The following is a 13704-nucleotide window of genomic DNA, read 5'->3' on the forward strand; positions in this document are numbered from 1 at the left end:
GGCAGCTGGTGAGCTACTGCTGCGCGGCTCAAGCCTCCTCCTTCCCCTCTGCAATTTTATTTGGCTTCTTTTCTCCACCGATCCTGACCCAGGACCTGAAAAACCCAAGAGCAAGTCCCGCACACGCGGGTGCCGCACACACAACTGCCCCCTCCGCGCGCCGCCCCGCAGGCGCGCTGGCGGCACGGACAGGCCCTTCCCCGCCCGCTGTAAACAAACGCCGGGCGGCTCCGCTCCCGCGCTTGTGCGCATGCGCGAGGCGCAGGGCGGGGCTGTTTTTCCCCGTCTCCTCCCGCTGCTCGTGCACTTGAGGCGCATGCGCAGGCGTCGAGGGGGCGAGCGACACAGGGCGGCGGGGCGCGCAGGCGCAGGTGAGGCCGTCGTAGCCTGCGCAGGGAGCGTCGGTCGGGGTCGCGCCGGGCGCATTGCCGGGATGGACGAGGACGTGCTGACTACCCTGAAGATCCTTATCATCGGCGAGAGCGGCGTCGGCAAGTCCAGGTGAGGGGGCGCCCGCCACCCCCAGCCTCTCCTGCCACGACGCGGGGCAGTGGTCAGGCCCGGCCTAGGCCCCCGCGGCGCCGCGTTGGACACCCGGCCTCGGCGCGGCCTGCCCTGGGGAGGGCTGGGCCCCGCGCGGGGAGCGTCCTCGCCCCTTCTCGGCCAGCCCCCCTGCCGGAGGGGGCTGTCCCCGCGCGGGGCTGCCCGCATCTCTCCCAGCCCTTCCCCAGACGCCGGCCCCGCGGCGGCGAGGGGAGAGCTGGTGTCTGCCTGAAGCGAACGGAGCTGTGCCGGCCTGGCCGGGGGAATCCGGGCCTCCCTGTGTCCTGTACAGCCTGGTGTCGTGTAAAGAGTAAAGTGCCTGTACATCTCCATAGCGCTCTGGTGTTAAACTGCTCCATAATATGTACATATAGAGTCATAAGTGACCCAGCACTGGGTGTAGGGAGACAGGGGCATCTAAGGCAGGCCGTGAAGTAGTTCTACCACTGATTCTTCTGACTACACTCGTTCTTAAGTCCTTTCAGGTTGATTTGCCCCCTTCCTGCCACCCCCTGCCCTTTTCATGGCTTTTGTCTAAGCTACTTTTTTGTTGTTTAGGTTTTTTTATTATTGTTTTTTTGTTAGTGGCATAGATTTTAGTAAAGGAAGTGAGATATAAATGCAGGAAGGTGCCGCACTAGTCATGTAAGTTTTGATGGTTTTATGACAGTAATCTTAGTCTTCTACTATGACCTTAAATAGGTTTGGTTGTAACTAAAAATAGCTGTTCTTAAATAGCATCCTGATTCAACTGTCTCAAGCTACCACTAAAAACTGATGGACTTTTTTTTAAAAAAAAAATTATTCTTTGGTAAATAAAGCTCCCATTTTACTTTGGGGTTCTGGAGTAAGGAAAAAAAAGAGTTGGTCTGTGGTTAACTTCAGAGTTGTCACCCAAAATTACTGAAGGAATTTCAGCAGTCAGTTTTCTGTCAATGCAGGACTGTGTCCGAATGCTAAAAAGGACTTGGCTGCTAAATTCACATGCAAAAAGAGAGGAGAGGAGAAAAAAAAACAGGGAAGGAAAAGACTAAAAAATCAATAGGGCTTTGTTTTGTTTCTGTGTCCTGGAAATGAATAGAAGCTGTCAGTCATAGCAAACAGCTGTCTGCCACATGGTAATATAGACTTGCCACAGATGCCTAAGACTGGTGATTTTAAAAAACTGCATGCTGAGAGTCTTTGTCTCTTGCCTAAATATTTACATTTGACACAAGTACTGTGGCATTATGGACACTTCTTTGAGGGACCCTGCTACTGTAGTGTGATGTGCTGGTAAATCTTAGTTGTAGCTGTTCTATTGGTAGCAAAGGATAGGGGAGCGTGTGTTTTTGGAAGTCCTTATGTGCAAAAAGGATACAAAATCATAAAACAGTGGTGAGCTAATTTTGCTTTTAAACTCTGCATCTGTTTTTCTGATGGGTGTAGTCCTTACTGTTCTGTGTGCCAGTTCAAGGAGTTATTTCTGGGGTGAAAGGCTGACTTGGAATTTTCTTCTCAAGCTTACATAAATACTATGTGAGGCAATATAAACCCAAAACAATTTTTTGTACTGAATTCTGGGAGAACAAAAATAGAATAAGATAGAAGCAAAGTGCTTTGAGAAGTAGACCATGTGACTGTTCATGCAACCGATTTGACAACTTGTGTGGTACTTTGTTTTCAGAGATATACTTAGTCATAGGTGCAGAGAAGAGGCCTGGGCTCTTCTAGCAGAGCATGCCTACTGTACTATTTTCATGTTCTTTTATTTTTTTTGTAGGAGAGAAACTATGGAAAAATGAGATGTATTTTTATTTAGCTATGTGATCTTGCTGTTACTTTCAGACTTGTAATTTATAGGCTTCTGGCAAGCTATGGGTATGCTGCAATAATAGTAACTCTTATTTTTCTTCCCTCCCTATCAGCCTTCTGCTGCGGTTCACAGATGACACATTTGACCCGGAACTTGCAGCAACAATTGGTAAGTATGTGCTGATGCTACCTGAGAAAAATTTATACCAACTTGAGTACAAAATTCTAGTTTGTTCAGACTTGCCTAACCGGTTGTGAAATTTAAACGTTGTCTTCTCTGTAAGAAAAGAACTATGTGAATGCGGTTTTAGCATGTAGTGCTCATTGCTGTAAAGCATTGCCTGGTCTGTAGTTGTCCCCTTTATACAAAAATATATCTGTAGCTAGGAAAACAGATAAAAATGTCACCCTTCACCATGAAGATGGAAATCATTGGTACAGGCAGTGAAAAATGCTAGTGGAACAATCTGCCACTCACTGCCAGCATTTCAGGCTAAAAGCGAAACGTAAGAGCTACTGTTATGTCTCTTAACAATTTATCTGTGCAAGATAGCTATCAAGTTTTTTGAATAGTAATATTGCTGTCCAGAACTTGTGTTCTGTGTGATATGATACTTGGTAGCTGTCTTAAGAAGACTTAAGACCCACTTTAATAGGGGATGTTAGCTCTTGCAACTCCTGACAATACTAGAGTGTCTTGGGCTCTGTGTGGTTTCTGCTTTTGCTCTATAGGGAGGAAATTACAATGTGGCTTTTTCTCTTCTACTGAGTAATCAGTGCGTTGGCAGCTAGACTCCTGAGAAAAATCAAAGAGAGCCAAGAATCCAGAGCTGCTGGCGAAAAAAGCAGTGATGTGTCATTGCTATGTTGGTGTGATACCCACCAACAGTGAAGTCAGTTGTGCTGGAGGACAGTGAACCAGAATGCAGGATATACTACATAGAGGGTTGTTGAAGGGGAAGCAAAACGAAACTTCTAAGCATGTGATGCAGCTCTGTGCCAAATTAATAACTGAAGTAATGGGAAATAGAGATGACTTTTCCACGCAGTGCATTTTAGAATTCTGGCTAAGGACTTGTATCCATTTTTTTTTTAAGTTCAGCTGTTGGTAAACAAAGCCAGCTCTGTGTAACTGGTTAAGAAGTTAATAAATTGATCTGTTTTTCAGTCATGTTAATAACATACAGGAGTACTGTTTAATGCAAAGCATTGAGCAGCCGAGGGGAGGAATGTGGCCTATTTTTGTTAATTCTATTCCTTGTAAAAAAACAAACTTGTGCAAATAACCCTACCTCAGTTCATGAGGGAGGAAAGGGTAGCAGTAATGGAATATATCAGGCGGTGAAGATGGCACTGTGTATACTTCAAGTCACATGACTTTCTTGATATGTCAACCATGTGGGCCAGTAAATCAGTGCAGAATAGGTACTTTAGATTTCATGATGTTTAGATACCAACAGACTAGTTCAATCTTAGTGTGAGCAACTTGATTGTGGTGTGGTGTTTATTTTTTTCATTCAGCTGTTCCTATCTAATAATATTTACCAATGTCAGAAACTGACAGCAGTGCACTATTTGGCAAACTAAGGAATTATTTCCTGAAGTTGCTCTTCCTCTTTGGGATTTGTCAAAATGCATAACAGCATGTGTGGTAGCTTAATTGCTGGCTGTTAAATAGCAAGAACTCAAGGTTTACTACTGTCAGATCCTACCCTCCTGTTTCTTATGTGTAAAAAAAGGAATAATAGTATGAACATTACTTCGAATAGAGTTTGAGGTCCGAAACAAATATACAAATCCAGAATAAAAATGATATTTGGCAGAAAAAGGAAGTTTCTGGAGGCTGAACAAATGCTGGCCTAGATCAGCCTGGCTGTTAGACCTCTCTAGCTGACATTTGTAGTAGTGTTGTGCAGTAGAGCTACTGTGACCCCACCTATGGAAGTCCAATAGCTTGGTATGTGAAGCCTGTCCTCCTTGTGTTCTCGAGTCTAACTCATTCACTGCGTTCCATCACATGGATCTTATCAGACTATGTATTACCCAGTATTTTTTGTTGTTCTTCCTACTAATACTTGTCTTTACTTACTTGCTCTTTGTATGAGAGGTACTAGATAGGTGTTCAGTACAATCTGTATTTCATAAGTGAAACAATGTATTGCACACATCTCACGTCTCTTTTTAGTTTCTTAATTTACTTGCATCTCTCATGCAGAATTTAAAGCATTATATTTTAATTTTAAGCAAACAGCAAGACAAACATAAAGGTTTATATTCACTTTCTGTTAAATGAAAACTGTAGAACTATGCAGGGACAAGACACTGGATCTGTTTACTGGATGGGAGAAGGATACTGTGGCTTTAAAATACACCTACTATGTTTGTCCTAAGGAAAAAGTGTTTTCCTTCTTGAAACTACTATTACATACTTTTGGCTTGTTACGTTAAGTATGTCATCAACTTGTAATATCCAGAGTTATAGGTTTTGATGTCAGACAAATGGATAGAAGAATGCACTGTGAGCTGTTGGGCATCCTGGCTGAGCAATGGTGATTTTTACAGTTTAGGGAAAGAAATACGCAATTACAGTGGAAGATGATGTTCTGTTAGTCTAAAGGTTACTGCTCAGTGCTGAAAATTTGGCAGGACAAGATGTTCTTTAGGATCAATTTGAGTCAACTTGCTAGCGTAGCAGTCTTCTGTGAACTAGGTAAAGTTCTAAGAACAGGTGTTTAAAACAAAGTTAATAGTGATTGCTCTGTGAATGTAACTCTTGAATAATGTACCATCCTTGTGCATGGCACAGAGCATTATGTTACTGCTATGTTAGGGACTCATAGTCCCTGAAAACACTGAGTTCAGTTGCTGCAAAAGTTAATTTACTTTGACAAAATTTTCCTTGAAATAAAGGGTATAGGCTTCGTCCAGTGTAGAATGTAGTCTGAAAATCAATTGACACTTCAAGGAATACTAGTGAGCTGAAGCTGTGAAATAGTTGAATAAAAATTTTGTGTGTGTGTATGTTTGTTTTTTTTTTTTTTTAAATAAAGCTCTGAAACCTCAGTTGTAGTGAAGTTGTAAATCTGCTTGCAATGTGCAGTTTCTTATACATCCTATATACCCTCTGTGGCTTTGTAAGTTAAATGTATTGTGGCAGCTATTTGAGCTTGTTTGTAACCTGCAGGTTGTTGGAAATATAAGTCCAGCACACTTATCATGAGGCCCTACTTAAACATTTTGTGTTAGAATAGTTGAAAGAGAAATTCTTATTCTTGTAGCAAGTATGATGACTGTCATTTTAAGTCAAAGGGCAAAACATTTGCTGTTAACCTTGAAAGTTGTTCATATAAAGGTATCAACTTTCCACATTGCTACATCATTGCAGGGCTTCTGCCTGGTGGGGAGTGGAAGTCATTCCAAAATAATTTAAACCTGCTTCCAGTTACTTACTATTGGTAACCAAATGATTAAACTGCAGTAAAATGGATCATAACTGTACCCAGCATCTCAAACTGATGTGTGTTGCTGTATACTTTAAATTTGCACAGTCATTAAGATCTTGACCTCCTTGGCTTGACTTTTATGCAGGTTGTTCTTGGGAAAGTGATAGGTTGCTAGTTCCTGTATATTAAAAAATAAAAAAAAAAAGGAATTGTCAGATGTTGAGGGAGAGGAAGAATTGTTATCAACAGCAGAACTGTTGCCACATTGTCAAGTTTTTTTCTTTGTCACTGAGCATGGTATTAGTGAGTCCCTGAGTTTGTTAGAATCCTGTAAGAGATATGCTGCATGTTCAAATCATCCGAAGCTTGACATGTTAGAGGAATTACTGACATCTAAAGTTATTTCTCACAGGATATCGACTGTGTAGTAGATGAGTCTCTCTGTCAGTTTATCTCTGCATAACCGCCTTGACAGGACTTGGTAAGATTGAGAGGGAAACAAACAGAACAATTAGCTACTTGGATGCAGATTCCTTCTCTATTTTGAAAGCATATTGTTCTTCAAGACCACTGATGTATTCAAGAAGAACACATGTGAGTAGTGAATAGAAAGTTAACGTATTTGAATTATAAACTTCAATATTTGTTCTGGAATATGTGCATCAATACAGGAAGTGTAGTATATGCCTCACCATAAAATATTTTCATTTGATGGCTTAAAAGGCCCTTAACCTTTTGCAAAAGCCCTTCAGGGACAAAACCTTGAGTTTTGAGAGTAAGTTTCATAAACAGCTAATGAAACTCACTCTTCTGCTCCTGCCAAAACACAATGTGTTTTCTGAGTTTGATTTTTTTTTTCCTTTCCTCTTTGCTTTCTCTTTCAAAAATAGCTGTAGTATGTTTGAAGAACTAAAATATTTTTCCTCCTCTAGGTGTGGACTTCAAGGTGAAAACTATTTCAGTTGATGGAAACAAAACTAAACTGGCAATATGGGTAAGTCTTGCCTAAATTCTTAGTGTATTGCTTTGCTTTAGGAATAGTCATAGTTGTATAATGTACAGTTTGTATAGAATCCTTCTTGATATGAAGGTGATTTGGAGGAGCAGGAGGTTAATATTGAACCATTCAGAAGGTGGAATGAACTGTGTGACCAATGGCTAATGGAGCAATTCTGTTGTCTGTGAGCTGCTTCTGCAGCACTAATTCCAGGTCTCGTTGGGGTAGGAGTAGAGAAAAGGAGAAATAAAATGACACTAAATCAATCAGACTTTAAAACTGTGATTTGGGCCATTCCTAATTTTCTTTTTGTTTTAATGTGTAATTCATTGTTTAACTGCTGAAGTTAGCCCGTGCCAATCTGAGACTTCTCTGCTTGTGTTTTTCTTGTATGTACTTGACAGGTTTTTAAAAGGGTGCAGTTAACCTGAATGTTTTAGACAAAATCCAGAAATGTATTAATAGGTTAAGAATTATTGTTGTATGCTCAATTTATGCTGAAATGTTACCTCTCAGAACAGTTTTTAGCCTAAAAAACTTCATAGCCCTCATACAAAGAGACTTTTATAGACTTGAGGTTAGTGTTATTTGTAGCAGATGCAGCTGAAGGAAGGACAGGCAGTGTTTGTAATCTTAGCCTTAGTGTTCAACATCTACTCTAGTTAAAAGTAGAACTCTTAAATTCATGGCAAGGAAAGAAAAGGTAGTACTTCCAAGCTCTTTTTTAAAACATTCTGCAAAACAGCCTGCAAACTTGTGACCTGAAGCACCTTTTGAATATTCAGGCTCAATTGTGACTTCTTGTAGCAAGCAGGAATAAAACCTTGTTTCTCATATAAGAAAGATACCTGACCTTTATTTCCTTGGGAAGCAATAGTGAAACACTAAATATATATTATAATACTTCTGTTGCTTTGATGGTGTCACATATCTCAACAAACAAACAGGACTTATGTCTTAGTGTGACAACAGTAATAATTGCTAAAATAAATGGATTTGACAAGGAAAATAACTGCAGCAGCTATAGGAGGAGAACCAGACTGATAACAGAACAATGAGTGATCATGGGTTGGAAAAATGTTACATAGGATTACCTTAGCATTTATATTCATTCATATTGGTGAAGGTGAATAAATAATTCTGAGGTAAAATGGAAACAAAAAGTTTAGAAGCGTATATCGTGACAAAAACAGTTTGAAATGTGTGGGATTGACTGAGTGGCTTGTAGAATGTTGGAAAGTCCAGTTCAGCTGTCCAGGTTCTTTGGTAGGGAATTGTTTTGAATCCACAGTGTTTCATGTGTTGCTTCTAACCTGGGGTGACTCGGATGAAGTTATTTAAATATTCTATGCATAAATTCTGGAATGAGTGTGCGCTATAACTTAATTTCTGATAAGAAAACAGCATTTTAAAATTTAGTTTTTTTGCAGAGCTGTTGACACTTTAAATTTGAGGATGTAAATTCAACTATACTTAAAACCAGAAAAGCCTCTGAATTATTTCTGTTTCTGCTCTCTCATAGCATGTTAAATGCATTTACCCTGGCACTGAATCAAATTTAATTGGACCAAGGTGATTGAAGTGAAGGAACTAGTTCTGTTGCCATGGGTTTTATGCTTGTTACAAAATCTTAGTGTTGCAGCTATGCTTTTTTCTTGCCAGTTGCTGCTGTACTAGCTGCAGAACAAATGCTTCAGCAGAAATGGCTATCTTACTGCTGTATTTTCCACCTATTCACTACACCTAACAGGTTAAAGGTATTTCACAGGGCAGACTACATAAAATCTCAAAGTTAATGTGCAGTAAAACAGTAGGGTATAAACTCAGTTAATCTGGTAGTTGAGTGTACTTTGAATCTTATTTTGTGTGTTTGTTAGAAGCAGAATACCAGAGAGCTAAACTAGATTCTGTTTGACTTCTGAATAATTGAACTTTCTGAATGGCTTTTTAGGATACTGCAGGTCAGGAGCGGTTCAGAACATTAACACCCAGTTACTACAGAGGTGCACAAGGTGTTATTCTAGGTAAGTGTAGCTTTGTGTGCCATTTTGAAGAAGTTTGTGATTTGCTTGTGCATTGGAGTTACACAAACTCATATAACCTTTCTGTAATATCTAATTGATATTAAAAATCATTGTATCCATGTTGAACAACTCTAATATTAAAAGGATCTTGAATTTGTTGTATTCTGGCCTCTTCTAATGTAGTCAGTCTCACCAGCCTGAGAACCACTGATTTTTATTTATTTATTTATTTAGGTATGAGACTAAAAGCTACTGCTATTTGAAGAGATAGCTTGGAGCTGTCCCTGTGCTGCCAGTTTGCCTTTTATTTATTACTTTTGGGTTTTGCCTGTGCTCACTAAGCCCAGAGTCAAAAAAAAAAAAAAAAGATGATTTTTCTCTTCTCAGTGTATTCCTTCTGTATAAGCTTTCTCTGTTACTTTCTTCCTCACCCTTAATTTGGTTAGCTTCTCACTTCTAGCAGTGTAGAAGCAGAACTTCAGAGCTCAGTGCTTAGTTAACAGGTTTCCATATAGGAAAGAAAAGCAAGAGAGACTTCACTGCGAAGTTGCAATTATGGGTTTTGCCCTGGGTTTCTCCTACACAGAGCAGACTGATACTTTTTCAAGTGATTCTGACTGTGTAACATCTCATCAGTATGGAGACACAAACAGAAAAAAAAATCCCAAACGGACTCCTCAGAGTGTACATTAATTTAATTAGTAAAAAGGAGAATGATAGTCTCTAGCCTGGGAACTAGGAGGTCTCAAAATAGTCTGAGAGTAGCAGGTGACTGAATCTTAGAGTTGTTCTGTGTTAGTATAATATCAGTGATTTGAGCTGGTGGATGTCAAGTCTTTCTTCTCATTATTATCTTACTGTAGCAAGTAAATTGGTATCCTTGGGACTCCTTCAGTTTTCTAATTCAAAAAGCCATAATTTTTGCTCCTTTCATAACACAAGCTGTATTTCTTGTAAAAAAATATTGTGGAAATAATATTACTAATGTCTTTCAGTTTATGATGTCACGAGAAGAGATACTTTTGCCAAGCTGGATAACTGGTTAAATGAACTGGAAACATACTGCACAAGAAATGACATAGTGAAAATGTTAGTTGGAAACAAGATTGATAAGGTAAACTGAATTTAACTGCAGTAAGTAATCTGTTGGTGTATTTTGCTAACAATGCATATTAATGCTATGTCTTATTACAGGAAAACCGTGAAGTTGACAGAAATGAAGGTCTCAAATTTGCAAGAAAACATTCCATGTTGTTCATAGGTATGTTATAGAAATTTGCAGGGTTGTTACTCGATTTTTGTTACATAATGAAAAGTTCCACTTCTGTAGGCCTGATTAGTCTTTATACATGTAATTGAATTAATGATATTTCTCAGCTGCAGTAGGTACAAAGATAATAGGTATTCACATATTTTTTAAAATTGTCCCTAAATATGTCCAGGTATCTGTTCTAACTGTGTATGAGTATACTGAAATGCCTAAGGATTAAGGGTGGAATACAGACTCTACTGTAGTCTGACAAAACCTGTTTTAGGTTTCAAGTTTTGTTTGATTTCTTTTCTCAGCCAACTTGCTAAATTAATAACAGAAGCAAAATGAAAGAGGTACTAGTGGCCAGCTTTCAGCATAGCAAAAGTGCTGGTACTTGACAGAAATCTGTATTAGAACTGGGATGTACAAATAAGCAGGAATATAATTAACTTAGAAGTGGTGGGTGGGAGCGCATGATTACATAATCATGACTGCAGCAAATATGTTGGTCTCATCTTGCTGCAAAATGAGATGGGTCTTGTAGGTGAAGTCTCGTGATGATAAATCGGGTGGTGAAATGATTGTTTATGTATAAGTTTATTACATGTTTCATTTAAGAATCATCCTACTTTATAGGATGAGTTCAGTAGCAAAGCAGTTCGTTGGCATGTCCTGTGCTTAGACTTATGTTCCCATCTCTGACTAATGGCGTGTCATTGTGTGGTACCTTACTGTGTTTGGTTTTGGCTTCAGTGTGAGATGTGGAAAAAGAAGTTCAAAATTGAGGCACAAGATCTTAAATGCATGGAAGATTAAAAGAAAACTTAAACTATAAATGTATATATATACATGCTACATGTGCTAAGTATCTGCATGGCTGTGTAGAAGAGCAGTGCCAGCCTCAGTGGGCCTGAACAGTTTCAGATGGTATCCATTACTCTCATAATACACCCTGTGAGCAGATTTCTTGGGCTTAGCCAAAGTAATGCTCCTGAGTGGAATTACCTAGAGTTCTGCTAACTGCAGAAAAAATGAAATCCCTGATAACTTTTAATCAGATGACTTGTGTCATGATCCAGAATTGTACCATATGGATCCTTGCTTCTTACAGTATGTTGGTACTGCAGTTTTTACTAGTGTACTGAACTGAAATACAGAACAACAACCAGCTTTATCAGACATCTTTAGTAGAACCCTTCTTTCTTCCTGCTGAAGTGCTTTCCGTAGAAAAATAAGGCTAAGCTATAGTTGTCTCCAGATATTCTAGTTACGTTCAACTTGGAAGCTGTTCTGTTAAGAATCTCTCGAGGTGCTGCCTCATGTGGTGACAGAAATCTACATACCTGCTAATTTTGGCTCCACTGTGTTGTTGCAGAATATATTGTAGAATTTGGAAGTCTAGTTTGTAAGTTGAGACTTAATCGAAAGAGAAATGTTAAACAAGTTACTAGAAGCCATGCTAACACTTGACTTCTTGTGTCCCTTCTCCAGAGGCAAGTGCAAAAACATGCGATGGTGTACAGTGTGCCTTTGAAGAACTTGTTGAAAAGATCATTCAGACTCCTGGACTGTGGGAGAGTGAGAGCCAAAACAGAGGTGTAAAGTTATCAAACAGGGACGATGGACATGGAGGAGGAGGAGCATGTGGTGGATATTGTTCTATGTTATAAACTTTGGGAAGCTTATTCTTTGCGTATTTAAACAGATAATGACATCTTTCTGTACATAAATTCATTAAATGCTATTTTTAGGGACCTTGCAGTTTGCACAATTTGTTTTGTATCATGGCAGTGAACACTGGTAGGAAGAATGTTGTGCAGCTTTCCCAGTTTGAAAATGTTATGGTAAGCATGCCCAATTTGCAATCTTCGGGTTTTTATAAGTAGCATTCAATAATGTGCAAGAACAAATGCACTAAAAATTTTATGACTGTAGACATTCATCATGTAACTATTCTAAACAAATCCATCTAACAAAAATACATTACTGCATTGTCTGCTCTTTGTCTTCTTTTTAAATACTCTTGAAAGTATAGAACTATATAGTGTGCACAGATCTTGAAAACAGTGTGAGCTGTAAACGTTACATTTCATCTCTTCTAGTAAATGCTTTTTTTATGGCACTAAAAACAATAAGATGGTACAGTTCTTAGACAAATCTGCTAAGTTTTTGTCTTTCAGCAGAGCTGTCTAAAATACAAATTGGTCCAGGCCATAGTTGCTTCAGCACCTTCTTGAAGAGATGCTTTGAAAGCTTCCTTTGCAAAGCTGAGGGATGCCCTTTTTTCTTTTTAATCATCACTTCAGTTGATGGCTTAACTGGAGTTTTAATCCTGTGATATTTATATACTAAATTTGTGGTAGTCTTGCACTCTAGGTTTTTATGATGCAATCTACTCTGGACTTGCTGTAGAAAGTCTTCGTTTTTGGCAAGGGGTTTCAACGACATCTTTGTTCTTTCATTGTGAATAAATTTGCCACACTTCAGTACAGATGCCTCATTTTCCTAAATGTTTGTAATATATCTCAAACTATAGCTCACTGTGGCTGTGAAGATCTCTATCACATGTCTGCTTTGTGCGACTACCTGTTCAGAAATAAAACTTTGTGTCACAGACACTAAATGAGAAGCTATAGGGCTTCTTGATCTCTGTATGGATAAACACTATTGCAATGAGCATTCACTTGAATTTACTGTATCAAAGCCAATGGTTTGTTTCAGAAGACTTGTATAGACTAATAAATTTTTTTTCCACAGTATTCAACTTTTCTAACCTCTTCCTGTTGTAGAGTTGTATATTTTCTAACGTCACTTCTTACAGACAAATTGTTTGTGAAGGACAAGGATGCTGTGGTTTGGGTTTTGTTTTTTGTTTTTTTGTTTTTAATAATCTCTATAGTGCAATTGGTAACTGAACTATTGGGCTGTTTCTTGTAAATATAGTGAATGACAGTACCTTTTGTTACTGCAAGGTTTTGTGTGAATGTCAGCATACATGATCTGTATTTTGCAGCAGGTCTTGGCTGCTTCTGTTAAAATACACTTTATTCTTCACACATAAACTTTGTTTTCTATTCTGTTTTACACTTACTAGAAAACAATACCAACATTTGAAGACTTAACTGTGCTAGTTGTTTTTACAAAATATTGTATCTGTAGTATTATTAATGTAGTAGGTTAATTTAAATATATGTAATATTAAACATGAACATATTGTATTAAGGCGTTAGATTTGCGTTACTCTTCCATGCAGAATATATGGGCTCAGCAAATCCTGTTTCTTGGCATTGAGGTCAAAGGATTTCTGGTTTTTGTAGTCTAACAATAGAGGAAACTTGTAGGAGCATTAAAACTCTGAATAACTTAATTATTTTGGTAATATTGGGCAGGTATCATAATGCTGGCAGAAGCCTGTAATTAATTTCCATACCTGTTTTCCCCCTAGTTTGGGTGTATCCCTATGTTGAGAAGAAATTTAATTTTCAGTTTCTCACAAAAGTTCCTTTTATCGCAGGACTTGGATTCATCTTTCATTCTGCCTTTGCGAGATCTGACAGCTCTTGTCAAAGGGAGGAACTGCAGGGTGCTCTGAATAGTGGGTATTGTTCTGCAAAGGAAGCAAGTCACTTTTGCCTTCTTTCCCTGCAGAAT

At 38.8% G+C, this 13704-nt stretch overlaps 1 protein-coding gene across 1 annotated transcript; it reads left to right on the plus strand.

The window, feature by feature from the left end:
• Positions 1–346: 346 nt before the first annotated feature.
• On the plus strand, positions 347–13183 carry RAB18 (RAB18, member RAS oncogene family). Its single transcript, XM_080339366.1, has 7 exons — positions 347–501; positions 2451–2506; positions 6713–6774; positions 8729–8801; positions 9797–9915; positions 9996–10062; positions 11545–13183. Exons 1-7 carry the CDS (start codon positions 434–436, stop codon positions 11721–11723), a joined length of 624 nt encoding a protein of 207 aa, XP_080195492.1. The 5' UTR covers positions 347–433; the 3' UTR covers positions 11724–13183.
• The last annotated feature ends 521 nt before the right edge of the window (positions 13184–13704 follow it).

This window comes from Nesoenas mayeri (assembly GCF_963082525.1).
Source record: "Nesoenas mayeri genome assembly, chromosome: 2".
Classification (NCBI taxonomy): domain Eukaryota; kingdom Metazoa; phylum Chordata; class Aves; order Columbiformes; family Columbidae; genus Nesoenas; species Nesoenas mayeri.

Coding starts and splice junctions, on each gene's coding strand:
- RAB18 (XM_080339366.1), top strand. CDS start 434: ATGGACGAGGACGTGCTGACTACCCTGAAGATCCTTATCATCGGCGAG. Junction 6,775..8,728: donor AAACTAAACTGGCAATATGG/GTAAGTCTTGCC, acceptor ATGGCTTTTTAG/GATACTGCAGGTCAGGAGCG. Junction 9,916..9,995: donor TTGGAAACAAGATTGATAAG/GTAAACTGAATT, acceptor GTCTTATTACAG/GAAAACCGTGAAGTTGACAG.